General features: G+C 37.9%; 4 protein-coding genes across 4 annotated transcripts; 1 reads left to right on the forward strand and 3 right to left on the reverse strand.

Annotated features, from left to right (window-relative positions):
• Positions 1–501: 501 nt before the first annotated feature.
• Positions 502–4080, reverse strand: LOC130551944 (carboxypeptidase A1-like). Its single transcript, XM_057329988.1, has 11 exons — positions 4016–4080; positions 3837–3918; positions 3601–3735; positions 3228–3326; positions 2991–3092; positions 2720–2818; positions 2051–2161; positions 1835–1925; positions 957–1156; positions 783–867; positions 502–689 (listed from the first exon to the last, which is right to left on the reverse strand). Exons 1-11 carry the CDS (start codon positions 4078–4080, stop codon positions 502–504), a joined length of 1257 nt encoding a protein of 418 aa, XP_057185971.1.
• A 1724-nt stretch (positions 4081–5804) lies between these two features.
• Positions 5805–8502, reverse strand: LOC130551941 (carboxypeptidase A1-like). Its single transcript, XM_057329985.1, has 11 exons — positions 8438–8502; positions 7995–8076; positions 7744–7878; positions 7453–7545; positions 7195–7296; positions 6985–7083; positions 6761–6871; positions 6559–6649; positions 6272–6471; positions 6094–6178; positions 5805–5992 (listed from the first exon to the last, which is right to left on the reverse strand). Exons 1-11 carry the CDS (start codon positions 8500–8502, stop codon positions 5805–5807), a joined length of 1251 nt encoding a protein of 416 aa, XP_057185968.1.
• Positions 8503–9435: 933 nt separating this feature from the next.
• LOC130552127 (carboxypeptidase A1-like) lies at positions 9436–13376 on the reverse strand. The gene is made up of 11 exons (XM_057330243.1): positions 13269–13376; positions 12698–12779; positions 12445–12579; positions 12269–12361; positions 11995–12096; positions 11496–11594; positions 11259–11369; positions 11037–11127; positions 10750–10949; positions 10590–10674; positions 9436–10504 (listed from the first exon to the last, which is right to left on the reverse strand). The coding sequence occupies exons 1-11, from the start codon at positions 13331–13333 to the stop codon at positions 10317–10319; spliced, it is 1251 nt and encodes a 416-aa protein (XP_057186226.1). The 5' UTR covers positions 13334–13376; the 3' UTR covers positions 9436–10316.
• Positions 13377–15280: 1904 nt separating this feature from the next.
• tes (testis derived transcript (3 LIM domains)) lies at positions 15281–25826 on the forward strand. Its single transcript, XM_057330242.1, has 7 exons — positions 15281–15422; positions 17045–17130; positions 18222–18909; positions 19425–19847; positions 21821–22036; positions 23310–23468; positions 24486–25826. Exons 1-7 carry the CDS (start codon positions 15396–15398, stop codon positions 24678–24680), a joined length of 1794 nt encoding a protein of 597 aa, XP_057186225.1. The 5' UTR covers positions 15281–15395; the 3' UTR covers positions 24681–25826.
• Positions 25827–27012: the final 1186 nt, after the last annotated feature.

Raw genomic sequence — 27012 nt, forward strand, 5'->3', positions numbered from 1 at the left:
CAGCAAAGACACGTGACAGGTGTAAAAAAATCAGGCTTATTTGATCATATACTGTATTCATTTTTTAACTGATACATGTAAAAACAATAGTATCGTGTTGTTCAAACATGAATATAAACATCTTTTTTGTTATTTTGACCAGTGAGTACGTTTCAATTTCCTGCGAATAAATGCAAATAAAAAACTATATTTCATTTGGAATTTGGAAGAAATGTTGTCACTAGTTTACAGAATGAATAAAACAGATAATTTTACTTAAACATGTAATTATAAATAGTAAATCCAGAAAAAAAATGGTTACCTAATTTTTCACGATGGATGTTAAAGGCCTTTTGTAAAGTCAGCCTTATAATTTCTAACTGTGTTTGAAACTTTTATATGATATGAGGATTATTTCCCAAAACACATTGTGTAGTGTAAAACATCAGTGATCACATTGTTTTTTATGTTATTTCATTTTTAACTCTTTTATGTGCTTTGATTCATCACTGAAATTTATGTTTAATATGGATTATTTTTGGTGTGCTCCATAATAACCGTCAGAGCAAGCCAGGTCTCTTCAGCAGTGGATATGATCTGATCTGCAGGCAGAATGAAACCATAGCGACCGGTGTCTCTCAGCTCAAAGGTGTAGGAGTACTTGATGCCCTGGTCGTAGGTCCAGTCAATGGTGACTCCATCAGCTTGATCTGATGAAAGAGAGATTTTAATAGTGACACCAAAACAACAATAAATCAGTTCCATTAAAGCTTGGAAGCAGGTTCAATGTAAGATGAACTTACAGATGGTGGTAATGATGCTGCCGTAAGTGTAGCGAGTGTTATGTAAAGACTGCAGTTCAGCGGTAGCCTTTCTGGCAAGCTCATGCTGTCGAGACAATACAGAATTGACTTTAAAATGTTATCAAATCCAAGACTTTCAGTTTATTTAAAACAATTAGTTTTTAGCAAGCATACCAGTTCTGCCTGGTCTTTGGCAGGAGTGGACTTGTATCCGTATGGGTAGAGGAGCATTTGGGAATAGCTGTGAATGGACAAAAAGGTCTTCAGGTTGCCGTGAGATTTCACAAAGTCCACAATGGCTTTGACCTCAGGTTCAGAGTTAGGACTGGGTCCATGGTAGGTCTCATCACAGGGATTGCCACTTGCACCCGGCCCTAAGGATGAATGACAGAACAAAGGTTTAAAGGGATATTTCAAAGGCAAATCAAGATTTCCCTATGTTTTACTCACCCTCAAGGCATCCTGACTGATTATGACTTTCTTCTTGAAGAATAATTCAGTCAAAGTTATAATACCACGTATCATTTTACTTCCAATGCGGCATTTATCGTTTTGTTCCAATAGGATGCTCCCTCCTCTACGCGGGAGCTTTCGTCACCGTCATTTGCCGGAAAAACAAGCCTCAGGTTCACGTGCAGCCGAGGGATAACGGAAGCTAGACACCAATGTTAATAGCTCTGTCAATATGGATATTTCTCTTAAATGCATCGATTCGCTTCAGAAGACCTTTGTTAAGACCTGAGATCCGTGTCGAGCAGTTCTTTGATCGATGGATGCACTTTTTGGAGCTTCAAAAAGTCGACGCCTATTCACTCCCATTCTACCGCTTGGAAGTAAAATGATACGTGGTATTATAACTTCGACTGAATTATTCTTCAAGAAGAAAGTCATATTCAGTCAGGATGCCTTGAGGGTGAGTAAAACATAGGGAAATTTTGATTTGCCTGTGAAATATACCATTTTAGTACAATTTCAAAAACCCATCAACCAAGTGAAACTACAATCTTTAACGTGCAATAACAAAGCAAACCAAACTATGCTAACCACCTCACCTCCAAAACCAGTGTCCCAATTCCTGTTGGGGTCAACTCCGACACAGCTGGAGCCAGGGTTTGGCTTTCTAGTTTTACGCCACATACGGTTCTTAACCTAACAAACAACCCAATTATACAATTGAAACCAAATCTGAGATCAGTTGAGGTGAATTGCCATTACATGTAGTCAAATTGGTTAGAATGTGCAATTTTCCAGCCATTCACTAAACTCACACTGGTGTGGGTGTACTGGTAGCCATCGGGGTTGGTGACGATTTCCAAGAAGATGTCATAGTTGTTGAGGATGTCTGTAAGGACGGAGTCACGTCCGTAGTCGTTCACAATCTATGGAATAAAAATAGGTCTGTGTATTCTGTTGTACTAGGTTGTTTATGCTGTCAGAAAAACAAATAGACGAACCATCAAATGGACTATGGTATAAAGTCTTGAAGTATAAATTGCTAATTGTTTTAACCAACAAATAGCCTATGTGTTTTAGTCATTGAAAGTCCAGTGTATGAAATTTAGCGGCATCTAGTGGTAAGGTTATGAATTGCAACCAATGGCTCACTCCACCCCTCCCTTTCGAAGCACTACGGTGGCTGAGGACTAAGATAAGATGTCATCACGTTTTTGCTTCTTTGCCAAAGTAGATAATGTATTTTGCTGCTAGAAACAACATGGTGAATTCCATGTATGGGAACCCGCGGTGTATGTAAATAGAAATAGTTCATTCTAAGGTTATAAAAATTGCTTCATTTTGTAAAGTCTTTATATCCCTCTGAAGACATAGTTATGTATTATATTGCATTTCAGTCAATAGATCCTCCAAAAAACTATACACACAGCACCTTTAAAGCATGCAAAGTAAATAATATTTGATGTAAAAGAATTTCATTTAACTTTTTTGGCAAACCAAATTCCACTGGCGGGGGTGATCCATTCTCTGGAGTGGATGCCAGTGTCAATCCAGATACCAGGATGGTTTGCTCCAGTGCTGAACTAAATGTGAGAAATATATGAGCTATGAATAAAAAATGTAATTATTTCGGCAAATTGAGATTCCATAAAGATCCATCTCTATTTTTTAGTTCTTCATTTATCTGTCAAGTATACCTGCTAAGTCAAAGTATGTTAAGAAATCTTCAAAGTATTGTTTAGGATCATTACCTACCTTCAGGATGTTGAGGGGGCGGCCCTCATAGCTCTGACCAATCACGATTTTGCTAACCAGATTGTTGTTTTCTGCCACAAGCATATCCATGAATGAGTTAATCTGAAATCAGAATGGTCATGACAAAATATTAATTGTGACTACAATTTACTTCATTTTAAAAAAGTATCGCTGACAAGGTAAGACACTCATAAATCTACATGCTAGTGCTGTAGCAATGAGCTGTGTTCCACTTACAGTACTCAGCTCATGGTAGTTCGCATAGTCGAAGTCATCTGTAGTTCTCAGAACAACATGAGATTTTAACATATGACGTTGTTCCTCATCCAGCAAATCCTGGTGGTACAATATGAATCCCATTAAAAATGTTCAACTGGTCATTGTGTTTTGACCATTTTGTACAATGCACATCATATTTTGGTTAAATCTAAGATGAGGGGGAATTAAAAGCCAATATTGTACAAATATGCCCCCACGGACATCACTTTTGTCTACAACTGTATATGTATTTTATACTATTGTTTCAATGAATTTTATATGTTAGTTTGATTCCATCTAAAATACTGGTAGTGCACATATTTCGTAATTTTTTACGTCTAGTTATTTCTACCTGGACGTCCTCAATCATGACACGATACTGAATGTGATTGTATGCCAGGAAAGCTCTGACAGCCTGGAGACTGTTGAAAGGAACACGTACATCCACAGGCAGAGACTCATGAACGGGCTCCATCCACAAGTCCAGCTTGACCAAATGAAAATGTAAGAGTTTTATTTAAAAGTTTGTCGTGATGGATAACTTTAACAAATAGCAATAGTAGGGTTTATGGAGATACAATGACGTACCCCAAGATGTTGCTGTTCAGAGAGCTCTTTCAGGAGAGTGATCTGTGCTGCATCTTGTGCGGTGATCCGAAGAACCTGATTTCTGCAAATACATCAGTTTTGATCAAAAATTTCTTCCTATTTTTTGTATAAAATATTTTTTACTGATATTGTAGTCTGATTCATTGCAACAACATTACCCCTCGAAAGTCGTTTTGCCTAACACTGCCGCAAAAAGAGCAGTAAGAACCAAAAGCCCCTTCATCTTGAAAAGTGGACCGGAGATAGAGTAAGAGCTCTTTATATACTGCTACTGTGGTTATGACTCGAGCTAGTAAGGGCAAACACACCTGCTGCTTTGGTTCTCACAACCTTATACAACACCAGCCGATGCTAAAGGTAGAGTTTGATGAGAACACTGCATCTGTTTTCTTGCCTGTTATATAAATAGCACCTCATAGTATGTTGACAAGCAAACTCGTTTTATTCTTTATTTCATTTCTTTGCGTCATGGTTTCCTGATGATTAAATGACGAAATTGTATCAGTTGTCTTGTTCACAGTTTGCCTAAAGTTGAGCCCATTATCAATATTCACAGTGCTTTGAGGTTTGTAATGTTATATGACGTTTGATGCTATGTCTCAGTAATGTCTCACATAGACGGTTTCATCGGACGCACGCGCCTGGCCTGAAGTTAACTTTCAGTCTGTGTTTGGTTATGATATAACAATTTATTTTTTAATTTTCAGTTATATAAATATTTTATTGTATATTCATTGTATTAAATTAAATTAAAACTACTCAACAGCTATTGATTCTTTGTGGAGGTCTACTGGAAGTTAAGTTTGGGCCACTAACAATTGTTTATGTTGTTGCCGCTATAATGTTTTTCTTTATGTTTGCGACGTTTTCTTGAAAACAAAAAGGTTTATCTACAAAGTCAAAATGAAGGCTAAAACTTATAGCTGACATAAAGCTTATGTCAAAACTGCTCAGAACGCAGATAGAACCTTTTAACTCCAAGGCGACAGTATCATAAACGTTGTATATTTTCCCCCAATATCCACTTATAATATTAGAAAATGTTTCTTTCTTGTATTTTACTGTTCGTGACTATTGTTTACCCTTCTATTTGACGCCAAACAGTAAGCCATCTGTTGCACATTAAGCACATGCTCACTTTACACATTTGACTCTGCTCATGCTCACACGTCTGTCAATTTGCTGTTGTGCTCATTTTTAACTCCCTTATCCATCAAGCAATCACTTTTAGCAATGACAGAATTCTCCCTTGTGTCATTCAACACCTGTGTGTGACTCTTTTTCTGTGGAACATTAAAGGGGTCATATTGCGCGAACACGTGTTTTTCTGTGTCTTTGGTGTGCTATAAGTTGCCCATGCATGTATTAGACACGTAAAATTGCAAAAATTAAAGTGTCGGAACAAAAGATGCATTCTATCTAAAAGCGAATGCTCACCCAGACCTGCCTGAAATGCCTCGTGTAACCACACCCCCACGAATCTACGTCAGTTCATGGTATGATTTGACTAAGACCGCCCAAATGTATACGCAAGTAAGGTGGGCGTACCTGTCAGTACAATTGCTTTGGAACCTGATGTTTACTTCAAGGAATATTTATCATAATGTTTCTTAAGTAATATGTATAAGTCTTTTAATTATGATATTGTTTCTGGACAATACATGCTTCAAAATTTATTTTGCGTTGCACAAAAGAAAAACAAGTAAATAGTGACAACATTTTAATTTTGGGTATAATATTTCTTTATTGTATATGATGAAAATACCAAGTTTGTTATATATCCAGTAAATGCAATATTATTCATGTTTACTGCAAATATTTCAAACCTGTAATGAGTGACAAACAATGTTTCATTTGTTTTAATGCAACGTTTATCAGTCTGGGGTTATTTCTGCAGTTTCCGATTCACACTCCTTCATGCCTCATAACTGAAATTCTGCTGTATGTTTAATATGGATTATTCTTAGTGTGCTCCATAATGGCCATCAGAGCGAGCCATGTCTCCTGAGCAGTGGGGATGATCTGATTGGCAGGCAGAATGAAACCATAGCGACCGGTGTCTCTCAGCTCAAAGGTGTAGGAGTACTTGATGCCCTGGTCGTAGGTCCAATCAATAGTACCTCCACTGGCTTGGTCTAAAGCAATCAGATTGTTAGCATTATGAACGTGACAAAGTTCTTAAACATAGTGCTGGGAAAGATTTAATAATCCAGAGGTTTGTAAAAAGAGAACTTACAGATGGTGGTAATGATGCTGCCGTAAGTGTAGCGAGTGTTATACAAAGACTGCAGTTCAGTGATGGCCTTTCTGGCTAGCTCATGCTGTTGTGACAATACAGAATTGACTTTAAATCGTATCAAATTCAATACATTTCATGTACTGTATTTAAAACAGTATGTTTTTAACATGCACACCAGTTCTGCCTGGTCTTTGGCAGGAGTGGACTTGTATCCGTATGGGTATAGGAGCATTTGGGAATAGCTGTGAATGGACACAAAAGCCTTGATGTTGCCGTGAGATTTCACAAAGTCCACAATGGCTTTGACCTCTGGCTCTGAATGAGGGCTGGGTCCACGGTAGGTCTCAGTACAGGGATTGTTACTAGAACCACCCCCTATAGACGAAACAGAGCAATAAAAGAAGGTATTACATACCATTTACATCATAACAACAGCATCACAACAAATCTATAGCACTTCACCTCCAAAACCAGCATCCCAGTTCCTGTTGGGGTCAACTCCAACACAGCTGGAGCCGGGGTTTGGCTTTCTGGTTTTACGCCACATGCGGTTCTTAACCAAAGATACAAGTGTGTTTTACAATTTAATGGAGTCACAGTCTCTAACACATCATTTTCAACATTTTCAATAATTCAAGTAAAAGCTGTTGTTTTAAACACTCACGCTGCTGTGGGTGAACTGGTAGCCATCAGGGTTGGTGACAATCTCCAGGAAGATGTCATACTTGTTAAGGATGTCTGTAAGGATGGAGTCGCGTCCGTAGTCATTCACAATCTGCACAAAAAAACAGAAATACGTGTGTATAAATTAGTATGCCTTACTAACAATGTATTTTGAAACCATGTCATGTAGGTTGGATTTGCAGTCAGAAGAACAAACAGACTAACCTTCTTGGCAAACCAAATTCCACTGGCCTGTGTGACCCATTCTCTGGAGTGGATGCCAGTGTCGATCCAGATGCCGGGACGGTTTGCTCCAGTGCTGAACTGTGTGAGACAAATAAATGATTAAGATACAGACAGCATCATTTTATACAACCTTCCAATTCTCCAAATCTTGCCAGATGTAATGGTTAATATTAGGCCTTAACTGAATACCTTCAGGACGTTCAAAGGGCGACCCTCGTAGCTCTGACCAATTTGAATTTGTCTAACCAGACCGCTGTTCTCTGCCACGAGCATATTCATGAATAAGTAAATCTGAAACCAGCATAACAATAAATAAGCCACATTCTTATGAAAGATGCACATAGAAATGATTCAAACTTAAAACATTAACACCTCATAGGCAGGCAAATATTGCCATGAAGAAGCCATTTCAATGTAATTCAATAGTGAGTTTTGTGCTCCACTTACAGTGCTCAAGTCATGGTAGTTACTGTAGATAAAGTCATCAGTGCTAACAGCACGATGTTTTAACATCTGACGTTGCTCCTCCTCCAGCAAATCCTTATGGAACACGAATAATATCATCAAACTCATCATTATTCATGCAGTGATCATTAAAAAGTATCGAATGTGATATAACGTAAATAGACATGATTATTGTACCAATCTGCTAAAATGGTTATATTAAAGCTACAATAACCAAAGTTCCATGAGTTAACATTACAGTAATATTCCAAATATTTTAGAATAGAGTCCCACCTGGACATCCTCGATCATGACACGATACTGGATGTTATTGAATGCCAGAAAAACCCTGACAGCCTGGAGACTGTCGAATGGGATACGGACATCAACAGGAAGAGACTCGTGAATGGGCTCCATCCAAAAGTCCATCTTAAGAGGAAACATCAAAAATCTGTCTATTGGCCTATAACATGATCATCTATAGTTTTGTTGAAATGTTGCTTTTGTTCCAACAGATTTTTTTTTTTATCTCTACAATGACGTACCCTAAGATGTTGTTGTTCAGAGAGCTCTTTCAGGAGAGCGATCTGTGCTGCATCTTGTGCGGTGATCCGAAGAACCTGATGTCTACAAAGATATCGATATGAACTCATCATATGTGGCTTTAGTATTTAATAGATTTTATTTTATTCAAACCATACGTTAGCCATTTAAGCAAATAGGCTACATAAACAAGAATACTTAACATGTAGTCCAAATGCTTGATACTACTAATAAAAAATATTTGATCATAATTCACTATTTTCATGTAAAGTCATATTTTAAAGAAATAATAAAACTTTTTTGCCAATGAACAAACAGGCTCAATGGAGACTAATATAAATCTCCATTGTGTCCTGTTAATTTGATTATTAGTATTTTTCATTCAAAGAAACATTGGTTTTAGTTGGCACTGCAACATTTCTAAAAACAAGATTTTTCAACTCACCCCTCAAAAGTCTCTTTGCAAAAGACAGCTACAAAAAGAGCCGTCAGAACCAGTAGCCCCTTCATCTTGCGCGTAGAGTAGAACATTCACATGAACTACCCTTATATACAGCAATGCTGGTTACGACCTTGTAGTTGTGTTGCTGACAGAGACATATAAACCTGCTGCTTTGCTTCCCACAATCTTATTCAACACTAACGTTAAAGCATGCTTGCCTATTTTGTGCAGCTTTGCAGCTTAATATTCACAAAAACGTTTAATTCTGTTTTGATAAGTGTCAATTTCTGATTATGCAACCGAGCTAAATATATACTGCTTTTTTATTGGTTGAGTGAATTAATAATTCCATTGAAATTATTGTGTTTTATAAGTCCTTATCATTTCAAATGTGTGTTTGATGAGATGGATAGGTGGGAGGAAATTGTTATTATGAATTAGGAATCCAACATATTATTTTTGTAAAATGTCCTCAATGACACAAGTTGACTAAGAAAAATAAAAAAAAAACTGTAGAAAATTATTTCCCATTAACATTAATCCAAGCCTATAAAAACGAAGACAGATAATTGTACAACAGGTGTGGTCAAGTGTGAACAGGTTGTCAATTTCTGAAACCATTTCAGTTTAGTGTGTGTAGTTTTGTGGAACAGAGAGGAAATACTCTATTGTACTTTATTCTATCAAGAGCAGTTATTAGTTGAGGCTAAATATGGACAGACAAGCCTGCTGTATTTGTATAACATTGCAACTTGAGTGTAAGTGTAATGGGTGAGAATAATGCAGCTGTTTGTCTGCCCTGTTACTAAATTTAGCAATGAAAGTGACATTTTCAAGAACCTTTTCTTGTAGTGTCCTTGTAGTGTACTGTCTAAAACAGCGCAAAGTCAAAAAAAGAAATTACATCGTATTGATTGCGCAAGCAAAAACTTACCAAAGATAAAGTGATAAAACACACACAGGGTCAGATAAATATCACATCATGACAAAACTGTATAGCAATTCTATTTTTATTACCATCAGTACTTCAGTGGAAGCAGATAACAGTGCTCACATGTTGTCTTTCACATTTAATGCAAGGCACATCAGCAAAGTGGAGAGAAGCGGAACGTATGAAGTCTGTTAGAAATGGTCCACATCACCACACCCATTTTACAACCAACAGTGAGTAAACACAGCTTCCTCTATACGTCCAACACACGTCTATGAGTTTTTGAGTGAAGTTGTTTCCTGCTCTTCTGAACTAATATGTAAATTCAGATATTTCACAATCTAAAAAAATAAAATGTCTTGTTTGGTAACATACACCCGAGCTGCCATGGACTTCATTAGTTTATGTGCAAAATTGATCAAAATTATCCCAACATCAAATGTACAAAATAGCGTCTTGTATCCTATTTAACTGTAAATACGAAACTGTTTTACAAAATATTTTTTAGAGCTTTTTCTTTTATTCACTACCCGGGATTGTTTCACTTTTAAAAAGATCCACTGAAATCAAAATGAAATAGAATAATCTGGCAGGGGTGCATTTCTCGGCACAACACCAGGTACTCCCACATAGAAAAAGCTGCGGTTTTGAATATTTGTGTGGACAGCAAGCTTTGCAGAAAAAACGGCACAAGAAAACAAACAGATAAAAGTAAAAAAACGATCATCTCAAGTTTACAAAAATTCTGTCCATCACGGGTCAGATCAGCCAGATATAATTTTAACACCCTTTTAACATCCATCAAAAACTTATTGAAGGTCAGCCTTACATTTTGACGGATTCATAAAATAATCTACACTAAAATGTGGAACAAAGACTGGAATCATGGAAATATGATAAGTACATTTTTATTTATCCACTTTGATTCACTATTAACATATAGTTGTATATTTAATATGGATTATTCTTGGTATGCTTCATAATAACCTTTAGAGCGAGCCATGTCTCCTGAGCAGTGGGGATGATCTGATTGGCAGGCAGAATGAAACCATAGCGACCGGTGTCCCTCAGCTCAAAGGTGTAGGAGTACTTGATGCCCTGGTTATAGGTCCAATCAATAGTACCTCCACTGGCTTGGTCTAAAAGCAATGAGATTGTTACCATGCAGACCACATTATGAAAGTGACCAGAGGTTTGTAAACAGGACCATTCCATGAAACTCACAGATGACGGTAATGATGCTGCCGTAAGTGTAGCGAGTGTTATACAAAGACTGGAGTTTAGTGGTAGCCTTTCTGGCGACCATATTCTGAAATGACAATACAGATTTTATTTCAAATCCAATTCATTCAGTGTATTTAGAACAGTGTGTTTTCATGCGTACCAGTTCTGCCTGGTCCTTGGCAGGAGTATGTGTGTATCCGTATGGGTAGAGAAGCATTTGGGAAAAGCTGTGAATAGACACAAAAGCCTTGATTTTGCCATGAGTTGTGACAAAGTCCACAATGGCTTTGACCTCAGGCTCTGAATGAGGGCTGGGTCCACGGTAGGTCGCTTCACAGGGATTGTCACTAGATCCAGGCCCTATAGACGAAACAGAGCAATACAAGAAGGTATTACATACCATTTACATCACAACAACAGCATCACGGCGAATCTATAGCACTTCACCTCCAAAACCAGCATCCCAGTTCCTGTTGGGGTCAACTCCAACACAGCTGGAGCCGGGGTTTGGCTTTCTGGTTTTACGCCACATGCGGTTCTTAACCAAACAAAAAAGCGTGTTTCACAATATAAGATTTCTAGCAGAAATTTGAGAATGAATCTGACACATTTTCTTAATAAATAGTTTAATTGAAATTAATGTGTATCTGCTCTAATTCTAAAACTCACAGTGGTGTGGGTGAACTGGTAGCCATCAGGGTTTACGACAATCTCCAAGAAGATGTCATACTTCTTAAGGATGGCTTTGAGGATGCGGTCATTGCGGTAATCCTTCACTATCTATGCAATGAAAGGCAAATGTGTGTTCACATATTTACATTCCATTATACTAACCATGTATTTTATTTACATCAAAAAATCATGTTGAATATTTATATTTGATGTCAGAAGATGAAATATACTAACCTTCTTGGCAAACCAGATTCCACTGGCCTGTGTGACCCACTCTCTGGCGTGGATGCCAGTGTCGATCCAGATACCAGGACGACCTGATCCAGTGCTGAACTGAGTTAGACACAACATCAACTCATAATTTTATTATACACCTAAATCTATAATCTTACAATATGTAATTAGAATTATGCCTAAAATAAATATGGGGATGGTTTGGATTAATAGTAATTATATCACTTTCAGTTGTTTAATAAAAGTGATTCATTTTGTCCCAACATAAATGTTATGTCAAAGAGTCACTAATTTATGTCAGTATTGCAAAAACCAAAGCAAGTGAACAAACATTTATTCGGTGAATGTAATAGGTCTATAGGATTGTGTTCCTGTGGCTCAGTGGTTAGAGCATTGCGTTATAGCCCACAAGGTTACACACACACTGATAAAATGTGTAGCTTCATCACTTCAGATAAAAGCATCGGCCAAATGGAAATGGAAAAGGAATGTGACCTACCTTCAGGACATTCAAAGGGCGGCCCTCATAGCTCCGACCAATCACAATTTTGCTAACAAGACCTTTGTTTTCGTCCACTAGCATATCCATGAATGAGTAAATCTGAAACCAGTGAAATGATAAACAAATAATTCAAAGTTCTTTTCTTTTGAAAGAAACACAGAAATGAATTAAAAACACATACGAGTTCATGGACAAGCCAATTTCAGTGTCTATCATTGTAATTCATATATTGAATAGTCAATTATCTGAATTAAAGTTATGCTCCACTTACAGATTTCAAGTCATGGTAGTTGCTGTAGATAAAGTCATCAGTACTAACAGCACGATATTTTAACATCGAATGTCGCTCCTCATCCAGCAAATCCTTAAGAAGAAAACCATAAACGTCACAAAAGTTAAAACGTTAAAGTTACATTCTGATTATCTTTTCAGCTTTTTTAGTCCCACCTGGACATCCTCGATCATGACACGATACTGGATGTTATTGAATGCCAGGAAAGCCCTGACAGCCTGGAGACTGTCGAATGGGACACGGACATCAACGGGAAGAGACTCACGAACGGGCTCCATCCAAAAGTCTAGCTAAACTCAAGAAACAAAAACATCTGAAGTGCATATGTTTATTGACCTAATGAACTTGGAGTTTTATGTAATGTTGTCTTTATTTCAGCAGATCTGAAGCGATCATCTCTGGACTTACACCAAGATCCTCCTGCGCAGAGAGCTCTTTCAGGAGAGTGATGTGTGCTGCATCTTTTGCAGTGATCCGAAGAACCTGATGTCTACAAAGACATCGAGATGATCTCTAATAATGCAGCCTTGAATAATGCTATATGAGCACAACTCAATGTGATGATGTTAGACGTCATTGCGGTTTTAACAACTGACTTTTTTATAAAGGGAAGATATTTCACCCCCAAAATTGATTGAATTTCAAGTTATCTTCTTTTATAAAGACACATTTAAACAGCATGTCACCCATTAATGCAAATTCATAGACAAACTATGTATTTCACATACAGTCCAAATGCCATACTATAATGAAAAATGTGAATTTGCACTAATTCACTATTTTTATGTCAAAAATGTAAGTAAATAATTATGATTTTTAAGTTTAATTTGAGAGGATGTATAAGCCGCAGATAGCATCATTGTCACGTTGGTTTTCTCCCATTTTGTGAAGGATTCCTTTGCGGACAGTTTTTATATATTTTTTTATTTATAGTAACTTTTAGTTACTATAATTATCAAAACAAGATTTTTCAACTCACCCCTCAAAAGTCACTTTGCCAAAGACGGCTACAAAAAGAGCAGTTAGAATCAGCAGTCTCTTCATCTTACTGCGTGGAGTACAATGTTCCAGTGAACCACCCCTTATATACTGCCGTGGTGGTTATGACCTTGTAGTTGTGATGCTGACAAAGACAATCTTATTCCACAACCTTATTCAAGGTTGCCACTTGACAGGAACATTCTTCCTGAAATTATATTTGAAGTCATGATTCTGTGTAGTGAACTTGTGACATTCATCTTGGCATCTAAAAATGAACCAGATAGAATCAGGTAGATGGATGATGCAAATCAATTTCCATTTTTTAGTTTTAATTTCCATTTTCTAGTAGCATTTGAGTGGAAGTGCTTACACTAATGTGTGCTCCACGCGTTTTTAAATTGAATCAACTACATGAATGAAGCATGAAATTCTGCACAACATCAGAAAAAGTATTAAAAACTATTTAGACATTTAGAGAGAAGCAGGACTCCCGGTTTCAAAGACAAGATTTAGCTTAATCCAGGACTATGCCTTAGTTAAATTGGGATATTTAAGTCGCTTTTAATGAAATGCCTTAGATAAAAACATTACTGGTGTGCATCTTGAGACAAAACAATGGCAATGATATTTTTTAAGAAATGTTTGGGCAAGTTATTTTCAGTAAAGACAGCTTAAACTTTCATTTTAGTGTGACTAGTTTAAGCCTTGTCTGTGAAACCGGGCAACATCTGTCAGTAATCTTCCACATTACCACACTTACAACCATCACTGAGTAACCACAACTTCCTTTATGAGTATAGCACACAGGCCTTTGAGCTGTGTTGTTTTCTGACCTGTAAATGCAGGACGGCCTCTTATTTTTATATTTTTCATATACTGTAGATGTTTAACAATTACAATTAGGCTTAATTGTTTTAATCCAATACATTAATTCAGTTCATTAATTCAATATAGTTTATTCAATGCATTTTTTATTTCTTGAAAAATAGAATTGAATTTCAGAATGTATTAGTATTTATGCTTTATGTTTAAATCTAAGAAATTTGGTAGCACACTGTTATCAAGTCATGAACATTCCTGTAATTTGTGACTAACAGGTAAAACCTGATAAACTGTCAATTTATTAAAAACATAATTTATCCCTAATGATTAGTAATAATAAGAAGTAGCCATTGTTTTAGTGCATGCAGTACATGTCAGTACATCAGCCCAGGTGTGAAAACTTCTGAAGTTGAACGTTCGTGGACAATAATCTCAAATCTGTGTTCTGAATTTAAAGTTGCATTCACAAAAATACACCAACAGATACAAACAAATAGCACATATTTGCACTTAGTCCTAAATTTAGATTTGAAGTGCAACCGCATATGGGCATCTACAACCAATCAAATCTGTCACTGCAGCTTCAAGTCTTCTTTAGTGATATCCTGTGCAAAACTGTGACCTAAACTATGGTTAAAATCATATTTAAAAACTTTCAAATATTATCTTTAACAAAAGTTGCTTTTCCCTATGGGCTAGACTGCTCTCTGAACTTATATCTTATATTTTACAATTTGTCAATTGATAAGATTTTATAAGTTTTGCATATGCACCCCTCAAATGCCCAACCCCCCATCCCCCCACAGAGCTGCACTGCATAACAAACCCCAGAGTATAGGCTATGTGTATATGTAGGCTATATAATATGTATATAAAATTATTAAAAAATAAAATTCAAATATGTGCTTTACATTTGTATCTGTTGATGCACTTTTGTCCATGCCAGTTTTCACATTTCTGTCTATTCTATATTTTTCTTTTTTGCAACAAATGCAAATTTCAATCTTTAGATTTTTTATATTAGTTTACACGTTTTCACATTGGGGTTGTGAGTGTTCATTTTAGGACACTTACAAGTTCTCATTCTTTACTCTGATTGGTAACCTAGAGATCGAACTCTGCTCCCATTGGTTGAAACGACGCATCTGAAAAACAGCGGAAGTGTAACGCGGCGTGAGTGAGATTTGAGCGAGAGGGAAAGGGGTGGGTAACTGTCCCGTCCAAGAGAAGTGAGCCGACAGGGAAAGTTGGCGGTGGGAATATCACTCTTGATCAACGCAAATCCACGACAAGCTCAAGAATAATGGAGATCGAGAAAGAAATTAAAAAGGTACGTTTGTTATATCCGGTGACTGGTCACGGTTCAAAAGGTTAGTTATAGAAAAAATGGCAACGCCCTAAAGGTAAACCCACTTCTATTGTTATAAGTTACATGGCGAAACATTCGGCTTTACGACTGTCAGTGTAAAATACTGAAATTCTTGGTGGCATTTATTTAGAAAAGGGAAGTGGGTAATTTAAAGGAAGTAAAACAGGGAAGAGAGAGAAATGCAGACAAAACGAATTGAGTGAAGAATTTAAGATTTAATGCTTTTCTTTTTTCGATATATGCATGTTTACGTTACTTATTTTTTACCTACCAAGCAGGATGTTATTGTTATGATATATTCTAAGGATCCATTCACGTGTCATTGCTATAAACCCATGCGCCTCAATGCAGAGCAAGTGCATCTTGTCCACATAATGCAACACAACCACAGTTAATGTGAAGTTTATTGGTGGCAAATTGCTGTAATATACTGTGACATACGTGGGCAGCAAAGAGAGATGTGGGTTTTCACCAAATTGCAAGATAGATATAAACTTCCTTGTAAAATCCTACTGCGTTTTTTCCTTTAACTTCTCAACATTTAAAACAATAGCTTCTTTCTCATGAATGTTAATGTGCGTAAAAGCCTGTCATGATGACATTTTCACAGTTAAAATAAAGTATCAATAAAGTAATTTCCTATGTCAAATGACACTAAAACCTCTGTGAGGACATCAAAATGTATCTCTACCTATGAATGTTTTAAAAAGTTTTGAACTGAGTCACGCACTCAGTTTACGTGAGCATAAACCAAACCCTTAGAATCTCTGAAACAGTTATTGTAGTTATCAATATAAGCTCCAGGTTTGTAATCCAGAAGGCCAAAGTGGTTGTTATCGCATTTAAGTTCAGTGGTCTGCCAGAACTCGACCGATTCGCTTTACATTTAGCTTTTGTGCAGACATAAAAATGAATAGATGATGTGGAGAGATCCTCCAGGCTTTCTCCATCTTGATAAATACTTGACCTTATAAGGCTGTCTTTCAGCTGTGGGGGCTAACTGTCGACAGTTGCTGAAACAGAGATTTCAGTGAGGTTTATAATGTAAATATTAGAATATTTAGCTAGAAATGGCTGCCTTGAAATATACATTGCACATTGAATCTCCTGCAAAGGGCAGGGTGTTGAAATAGATTTATTTTTATGCATTTGGCAGACACTGTTATTGGAAGTGCATTGAAAGTATACATTTAAAAAGTATGTGTGTTGTCTAGGAATCAAACCCTGGTGAACTACAGGTACACCACAAATAGATCATTGTTTTAATAGACCTTCTTGACTTCCCTTTAAATTGATTATATACTCAATATAGATGGTTTCAGCGGCACCGTCATAAACAAACGTTATGTGGCCCAAACGTAACTTCCGAGAGACCTCCGCAAAGATTTATTTTAAGTAATATACAGTCAAATATTAATATAAATTACATATTACATTTTTTTAATATTTTAACCCAGACCAGGCGTGTGCGTCTGATGAAACTCAATCTAAAGTGTGTCCACATTGTGTCAGAGGGCTCATTAATAAAATAACATCATGTAAATGCTGCCTAAACTATTCAATTGTTTGTGTCGTGTTGGCAGATAACCCTGGGCCATGAGATTGGAGCGGGTGCACCCTGTCTGAAATGCAAGGACAAGTGTGAAGGTTTTGATCTTCACTTCTGGAGGTTTGTTTCGACTTCCTTATTTACAAAATATCACCCAAAAATATGGCCTGACCAAACAAGACAGGTGCCAAGATGCTTGTGCCAGGGCCCAATCGCTAGAGTAGTGTTGCATATCTTCCCCAACTGCCCTCATGTGGTTTCAGGAATTCCTGTATGAAAAGACATGGATTCGGGTCATTGCTTGCAAAGCCAGTGACTTCATCTTTGTTTTATTTCCAACAGTGTTTGCCTGAAGTGACTCAGACAGACTCGGGCACACCCACTTCCTGTTTCTCATTGTTTCATGTTTTCTCTTTGATTTAAAGTGTTGGGTTATTGAATATACAGTATGTATGAAGATATGTTTGGTTTTTAATGGATATGGTCTTGAAGTATGGACAGGAAGTAACAAGTGAGGAAAAAGGCATTCAAAAAAAGACCCTTTCAATGGTATGGTGAATTTCAACAAAGATGGCTCTGTGCATTTCAAGCCACAGCATCAATCCATTCACAGACCTTTTTGTTTGCAACTGACATGCTGAAACATTTAAGGCCTGCTGTGATTTATGGTAACATTTAGCAGAAGGCATTTTTTATCTCCACAACTTTTATTCTTATCCAAAACCGCTGTCTCTAGAGGAATGCACAACATTTTTTTTAACAGGAAAGGAGTGTTGGTTTAGTTTTACTTAGCATTTCCTATTGTCTTCAAACTCCCTATATCCTTTGAATAAGAGTTGAGGAAGAATAAGCAAGCCAGATAAATAATTTAAGCAATATAAAAAGAACACCTTTCAAGTCAGTCACTCTAGAAATCGCAGTTCCTTTGCAAACTACCGTAGGCTTCTCAGTTCCGTGTAATAACAGAATATCTGTGCATGCCATAACTTGACGTGTTCACAGCTGTCCAAACCAGTGATATAAGACTACTAACTAAACAAAACAGTCATAACTCATACAGACAGCTCTTCCCAGAGGTATTATATGCTCCTCTGTAAATCTCACTTGGCCCTTTAATGTACTAGCAATACGTTTACAAACCTTCCTTTCCCCAGATGTCTGTTGATTTGTTTGGTCCTCCTCATAATTCTTGAACTTGAACCTCTTAACAGAAAGATCTGCAGAAACTGCAAGTGTGGCTTGGAGGACCACGACGTGCAGCTTGAGAGTGAGGAAGACAAGAAGGTGGGGAAGCTTTTCGAGGACACAAAGTACACAGGGCTCATAGCCAAGCTAAAGAGAGATGGTATCCCGTCCTACAGGGGCAACCAGGTCACCATCTGCATCCCGTCGCCCACCATCAGCTCCTCTACACCTTTCTCTGCGGGCACGTTTATCCCCGGCTCCAGCCAAACCTACGGCCCAAGCGGTCAATCTGCACATGCCCCACCTGCTGCTGCCACAGCGGCCCAAGGGGCTGGAGGTCACGTTCCTTCTGGTCCAGGAGCGGGGCATATTACTGCTCCAGGTGCTGGAGGCAACTTTTCTTCTGCCCCAAAAGCAGGGCATACGGCTGCCCCAGGAGCAGGACATACTACTGCTCCGGGTGCTGGAGCTCACTTCCCTTCTGCCCCAGGAGCAGGGCATACGGCTTCTCCAGGAGCAAGACCTACTGCTATCCCAGGGGCTGGAGCTCACATCCCTTCAGCCCCTGGAACAGGTCATACTGTTGTCTCTTCTTCTAAATTCCCTGGTGCGGGCACTGCTGGGGTGGCAACTCCCACCCCAGTGCCTGCCAAAACTAATGTGGTCAAATCCATCACCTACGAATGGGCTCCACCTGGAATCAACCAAAGCTTGGTGAGTCTTCGTGTTTCAAAAAAGATGCGGATATATGATTCATAATATTTGAAATGATGAACAAAACTCTTGAATTAATTATGCTATTGTACTTGGATCCACATCCACTAGGGGTCAGTGTTGTCCACTTGATTTTTTATTTCTGTGTCCAAAACCGAAAGCAGTCTTCTCACTGAACTGTTAGTCAATGACTTAAAGGGATAGGTTATTCAAAAGCTGAATGACTTACTTTCTTCTGCAGAACACCAAAGAAGATATTTTTAAGAATGTTGGTAATCATAAAACATTGGCTCCCATTGACTTTCTTAATACGGACACAAAACCACTGAGACATTTCTCAAAATATCTTCTTTAGTGTTCCACATAACACTAGGTAAACTCTTAAGAAAGCCTGTTTCAAAGAAATTTGAGCAAACTGCAACACTCCACTGCACTTATCAAGATTCACCTAAAGAGATTTTAGCATGTAAACAAGACTTCAAAGTTCAAACAAATATATATTGTTTTCTCCTCAGGCTCTCCGCTACATGGAGCTTCTGCCTCCTGAACGCCGGCCCATCGCTGGTACGGCAGGAGCAGACTACCGTAAGAAGCAAATGGCCAAGCAGCTTCCAGAACATGACCAAGATCCCGAACGCTGCCATGAACTCTCGCCTGCCGAGGTCAAGCAAATGCAGCAGTTTGTCCGCAAGTACAAGGACGAAGCGCTTGGCATAGGCGACATTACCCTCCCAGAAGAGATAGGAACACAAGCAAGCCTGGATGGTGATAAGGGACCTCAAGGTCTGGGTGTCGGAGCCAAGCCTGGTGCTGGAACACCAGGAAGACCAGGAGCTGATTTAGCACCAGGAGACAAAGGTGATGCTATTGCTACCATGGGAAGAGTTGGCGCCCCAGGGGCTGCTGGGACCTCACCAAGTGGACCTTCTGGTAACTATGTAAGTGTGTGGCACAAATGAAATATTCATAAAAAGACCAGGGGTCTCATTTAAAAAACTTTGCGTAGATTTCACCCTTCAATTGTGCGCACGCACAAAAAGGAAGATTTTGCGCCAGAAACTGCGCATAATTCCCTTTATAAATCCCAGTCAGGAGAAGACTGCGTACGTGTATCTCCACCCAAACTCCTCCCCGATATAACCATATATGTGATATGGGACAACAAAACCAGTCTTATGGGTCATTTTTTCGAAATTGAGATTTTTACATAATCTGAAAGCTGAATAAATAAGATTTCTATTGATGTATGAGTTGTTAGAATAGGGCAATATCTGGCTGAGATACAACCGTTTAAAACTCAGGAATCTGAGAGCGCAAAAGAATCAAAATATTGAGAAAATTGCCTTTGAAGTTGTTAATCAGGGGCACTGTGGCAGACCATCCACTCACAAAAATAAAGTTTTTATATATTTAAGGCAGGAAATTTACAAAATATCTTCATGGAACATGATCTTTACTTAATATCCTAATGATTTTTGGCATAAAAGAAAAATCGATAATTTTGACCCACACAATGTATTTTTGTCTTTTACTAAAAATGTTCCCGTGCTACTTAAGACTGGTTTTGTGATCCAGGGTCACATATGGAGCTTACAACGCCTAGTTTAACTATGTAATCGTCATCGCATATAATTTACGTATGCATATTTCCATTCACGTGATGGTACGAGACATGTGGAAGATAAGGGCCAATGGACCGCGCCACCACCGGATCGCGCAGTGTCCATAATAATATCAAAGTGCGCACCGTTGATCATTGTTCTCACTAGAAATGTTTTATATACATTAAATATGTTTTAGAACACAAGTTCTGCAATTTTGTTTAAGAGGACCTCGCACTCCTCGCTGTCATCTAAACATTAAAACGCGCCACATGTCACAGGAAAATGTTTAAAAGCAGCACATGCTCTAGAAATATATCTATACTCTATACTTTTTGTTTAACTCTAAACAAGTGTAATGGGAGTGTAATGATACACTCAGGTCGACACTGGGTTCTTGATATAATAGCATCACAATTGTGAACAAAATTTAAAAAATGAAACTGAAATTGTTTTTATTTCATCTTAATGCAATTATTATAATTATTGTATTTTTAGAATTGACAACATTTTAGTTTTTTTATATGTAAATGATTACAAGTTAAATAGTTCTGTCAATGAAAAATAAAACGATGAACAAAATTAAAATTAAGGAAGAAAAAAGCTAAACCCTATGAGAGATGTTCTCAAAGCAGTAAAAGCAGCAAAAAACATGCAGCAGGTCACATGTTGGCAGTTCAACCAATAGGATTTAACAGATGTCAAATTGCTAGTAATCTCATTTAGAGCTGTTTCAATGTCTCCATCATTAACAAAAAGTTCATTTTTGATGTGTGGTGCAGAAGTATTCATTTCCAACACATGTGCGCAGCGGGAGATGTCCTGTATCCTTCTCCACTTCTTATCTCATTCACTTTATTATCATGAGGAGGCCAGATTCTGCCAAGCCCGCTTTTAGTCATGCAGATGTAATGAAAATGATGTTCTTCTACAGGAGATCTTCATAAATTGGCACTCTTAGTCCCCCGTGGTTATGTTTGACCTCTGAAATATTTTTTCTATGAAAGCCAGCAGTTGTTTTTGCCTAGTTTTAAAGAATTAGTTAATCCAAATAAAGGCAAATATGTCATTATTTGCACACCCTTGTATCGTTCTAAACCCACGTGACATTATGATGAGTAAATGTCAAATGTTTAGTTCTAGGTGAATGAAGATGTTGTACTCACCTGGGGCAGTGAATTGCTAAACGAAACAGTCTCCCATGTACATAACACTCATTTAAACCCAACTGCCCCTGCAGTGTTTTTCCACTTTCAATCTGTATTGATGTTCATGCCAAGTTGAACTCATCACCGGATCTCTGCCCACAGTCTTGCCACCGATGCCAGCAGCCCATGAAGAAGGGCGAGCCAGCTGTGTACGCCGAGCGGGCGGGCTACGATAAACTCTGGCACCCGGGGTGCTTTGTTTGCTGTACTTGCACTGAGCTGTTGGTGGATATGATCTATTTTTGGAAGAAGGGCCAGCTGTACTGCGGCCGCCATTATGGAGACAGTGAGAAGCCACGATGCGCAGGTTGTGATGAGGTGAGATGGGGCGGGGCTTAAGAGGAAAAGGTGTTATGTCAGCCAGAGTAATTATAGTTTTGTTTTTAGTTTTATTAATATTTTGAAGTTATTTTGTTTTATGATAATCAGCGGGAAGGGAGACCGCATGCAGTAAAGCGATTTGTCATAAGGAGGCAATAATACAATAATTGCTTATACCTAGATACGTTTTCACAACGGCAGTGCAATACCTTTTAAGAGAGAGAGAGGGTTAGTTTTATATATTTTGAATTAGATTTTATTTTATATTTTTATTTTTTATATTTTGTTTGCAATTTTGTTATATGTTTTGTTGTCGTTTTATTTGAAAGTCAGGTTTTTTCATTGTGCATTCCAATTAATATCAATCAAACTGCAGTTGGTTTGTTTTGATTTAAGCCATAATAACAAAAAAACAGCTAACTAACATAATAAAACGCAATAAAAACATGATAACATAATTTAAACCTTTTTAAAAAAAACAAGAGTTATCTAATTTTGGAACCAATCTCTTCATTTATGTGTGTAAAATAAATAAAATAGTTAAATAAATTTAGAGTGTAAATAAAATATTGTACGGTTTTTTAAATAATATTTAGCTCAATATTTTGTTTGATTTCAATCAACAGTAATGGTTTAATAGTAAACTGTGAGAGGTTTTGGATCTTGTAGTTTAATCATTTACAATATTACGGGTAACATTCATAATTCTTGTACAATGTTTGTCTTCCTCAATATTGTAATCATTTTTAATTCTTCATTTCAGGGGCATTTTTTAGCTTTTATTTATTTGGATCATTAAGCATAATTTTTATACATCATTTTTTATACATCAGTTAAAGTGATAGTTCACGCAAAAATGAAAATTCTGTCATCATTTAATCGCTGTCTTGACATTTCAAACCTGTATGACTTTCTTTCTTCTGCAGAACACAAAAGAAGATATTTAAAGAATGTTGGTAACCGAACATCGTCGGCACCCATTAACTTGCATTGGTTTTGTGTCCATACAATAGAAGTGAATGGGTGCAATGCAAGTGAATGGGTGCCGATGCTGTTCGGGTACCAACATTTTTCAAAACATCTTCTTTTGTGTTCTGCACAAGAAAGAAAGTCATAAAGGTTTTAAATGACAAAAGGGGGAGTAAATTGTGACAAAATTTTAATTTCTGGGTGAACTGTCCCTTTAAGAATTATAATCCATAAATAGCCTTTATTCAAACTATTCACGTACTGTATCTAAATTGGTCTGGGTGCATGTGTGGTCTTGCAGCTCATCTTCAGTAATGAATACACCCAGGCTGAGGGTCTTAACTGGCACCTGAAGCACTTCTGCTGTTTTGACTGTGACTGTGTGTTGGCCGGAGAGACCTACGTCATGGAGAAGGAGAAGCCTGTCTGCAAACCCTGCTACATGAAGAATCATGCTGTGGTAAAGAGAAAAATGTGCTCTCTGTCTCTCTGTCCCTCTCATCTGATCGTGTCAGTAAGTCAGGAACATGCGTGTGGGCGTTAATACATGCTAGCATTATGCTGTCAGTACTAGGGATGGGTTACATTATTCAATATATATGTCCCGATGTAAATGTTGTGACCTAAAATTATGTTTTTTCCCAATCTGGGAACCATCATTCTAACCAAACCATTATAGTTATTATGCACCAGAGTACAAATAAGAGCATACAATTAATTACCGTTTTACCATCGCCAGTGCTGTAAAGCCACTTCAAACAATCACAATATGTAGCAGCTAGTTTAACAAACTCTCACACTGTATAACTATCTATTTACGTCACTTAAAACAAGTTAAATTCCTGCAAAGCCTCGTCTATTAAAACTAACAGGCTCGGCATGTGTTTGGCAGTCATGTCGGTTCAGCAGCAGGTGAAGGGTATTAAGGAAGTGCCAGTGACATGATAATCAGAGGAAAGGGAGACCGCATGCTCTCTTAATGGATCTATGATATCAGACACCACCTTTCTCCACCGATCACTCCACCCTTTCCCTCTCAGCGCCCGCCTGTCCTCTGATATGGCTCTTATGAATCATCTGTTTGACATGGGCTTATTTTTGTGATATTTCTAACTGTTTGAATGAGTATTAACCTGATAAGCTGTATGTACAGTACTGTAATTTAATAATGTTTAGTTAATGTTTTTAACTCCCGCTTGGATTAGAAAACAAAGAAATCTCCAAAACAGGACAAGCTTATGTTTCAATAATATGTCAGGAAATCTGACATGACATAAGCTAAATCACAATTCAACTGGTTGGCAGCTGTACACACACTGATGAGAGAAAAACTGTCATAAGTCAACACTTCTCCTGACGTGTTTCTTATTCACTTTTGAAAAAGAAATACAATTTGTGGTATTGGTAGTGTTACTTCAAAGGATTACATTTAGTACATGATAACTAGATTAACGTCGTTGTTATTTTGCGTTCACAGTGTTGTACGGCCTGTCAGAATCCGATTGAACCTGAAGCTCAACGCGTGTCGTACGGAGAGCACACCTGGCACGCCGAGCCCCTGTGCTTCCAATGTTCCTGTTGTTCCAAGTGCCTGATAGGCCAGCGCTTCATGGCTGTGCAGGGCATGCTGCTTTGCTCCGTGGAGTGCAAGAAGAAGATCATGGCCTCATGAAAAAGCTCGACAGTGCCTAGAGCTCTAAATGAGACAAGCTACTGTAACACACCAGTATATAATGCAATAACTGAAAAAAATGTATGTATTTGTATGACCATCATTTCTGTTCTTTCAATAATTCAGTGGAGCAGCTACCAATGACCCAACCAATCAAGTATTAGCTTTTTTTAGATAAAATACCAATGTCTTCATTAAAGGAACAGTTCAACCTAAATGGACATTTTCAACTTCATGTCATTTATATGTCTGTCTTGTGTTATTTGGAATGTAGATGTTTTTTTTATTTGTTGATCTTTCCGTGCAATTACAGTGAATGGGGACTGGAGCTTCCTCTAAAGAAGCAAAGAAGAATCTTGCTTTGTTTTTCTGACAGCATATGAACCAGATTATTGAGTTAATAAGTTTGTTGCCCAAACCTATCAAATGACCTAGATATGAAATACTATTCATGCTTCACACCCTTTTAGAGACCTTAAAGTCCCCATGAAATCAAACAGGAAAGTTCTAAGTGTTTTACACAGAGTTGCAGTGAATATTATATATGATTTATCCGTGCACAGCATTATTTTTTCAAAATGAATTTGCACTTGTAATCTTTTATCAAAAACAGTAATCTCCTCTTCTCAACAACTCTTCACCACATGATGTAAGCAACAGAAAGGGGTAGGACTATATTGACTGTCCAATGGCCAGGCATTTTTAGCCCTCCCCTCCAGACCCAACTTACAACAAACCAATCACAAAGGGAAGGGCAAAATAAAGCCCCGCCCTTACATGTATTTTTTTCAAATTTCAGAAGCCGTTTCACTTGGATATACGTCACGATACGGAAAACCAGTCAATCGCAACTTCCGTCTCTGGTGACTTTAAAAGTTCCAGTCCCCATTCATTGCCATTGTAAGGATGAGAGACACCTAAACATATAATTTCTTGTTTTGTTATCCACAGAAAGGTCTGGATAACATGAAGGTGAATAAATGATTTCAGAATTGGATTTTATTTGGGTTAACTATGCCTTTAAGAATTTAGTAATTCATTTAGTAAGCTGAAGTTACTGAAAAAACGTCCCAGTTCTGTTTTAACGTATAAAATTGCACTTTATTTTCCCCGTAGCTTTCACTAATTAACTCAATAAATTCTTTGTAATATAAGTGGTGTTTCCCGTTTTATCTATCTGGTATCTAAATATAAATAATTCTTGTGACGTTCAAGTTGGGGGCCTCAAGGGACAGGTGTTACGCTAATGCTAACATTTCGACCGTTTCACACCATTAACATTTCCAATGCTGTCCGGCACTTTGGGGGAAAATGAGCCTTCAGCGTGTTGTCTTTCACCAAGCAGTGGAAACTCCGCACAATTCAAGGAAACCCGGTTCTTTGAGTCTCCATTGTCCTCAACGCTAGCAAACTCAAGACTGTGGCGTCATTTCCACTCACTCGCCGTAACTCCGCGGCAGCGTGAGGAGGTCCCGCAACTTCTACTCTATTCACCTCATGCCACGCGAGGGTGGGGTTTTCCAAGAGGGAATTCTTTCCTTCAATGTCACTCTCATGCAGGAACGCGCTTTGTGGCCTCTCTATTCCAAACAGAGCGAGCGCACAAACATGCCGACTGCCTACCGCTTGTCTTCCCCGCGAGCGTTAATGGTGCAGAAGATGATCTGTTGATAAGTTGCTCCCCGGGGTGATGAAACGCAGATGTAAAACGTTTGTGCTACTTAAGGAATGGCAGACCCCACACGAGAAGAGTCAGAACAGGCAGGGAGGTGATCCAAACCACTGGATGATCGTTCTGGTTACACCCAAAATGTGACAGCCACGATGTTAGAATTACATTAATGACCCATAGAGTTGTTGAGTTTATTTATTGCTGAGGTTTGAGAAATAACAGTTATTTCGAAATATGGATGTCAACTGTACTGTTTCTTTTAACTGTGGAGACCCCTCATCCTGGTCATGTTTACTGCGCAAATGTTCCTAGATAGTGTTCCTAACCAAACATGTCCAATCAGTTTGTCAATAACACATGCTATTGTACAAATTGAAAAGCACTTTATAACCCGACTGGATGAAGTAACATACAGCACATGCTCAGGCTTTGCCTATGACTATATTTCCTAAAGTGACTTTCACATTTTCATGAATATTTACCTAGGTGATTCACAGCCTGTGTTTTGTTGATGGAGCTGTGGACACTAAAATAGAAATGTGTGTTCTGTTTGCAGTTAATGTGAACACCTGCTTCCTCTGTGTCGATTAGTTTCAGATACTTACTGGTGTGATCCTGCAGGGGGCGCTCGATCACACTCTATATGCAGATACTCTATAG

This window comes from Triplophysa rosa, linkage group LG3 (assembly GCF_024868665.1).
Source record: "Triplophysa rosa linkage group LG3, Trosa_1v2, whole genome shotgun sequence".
NCBI classification, from domain to species: domain Eukaryota; kingdom Metazoa; phylum Chordata; class Actinopteri; order Cypriniformes; family Nemacheilidae; genus Triplophysa; species Triplophysa rosa.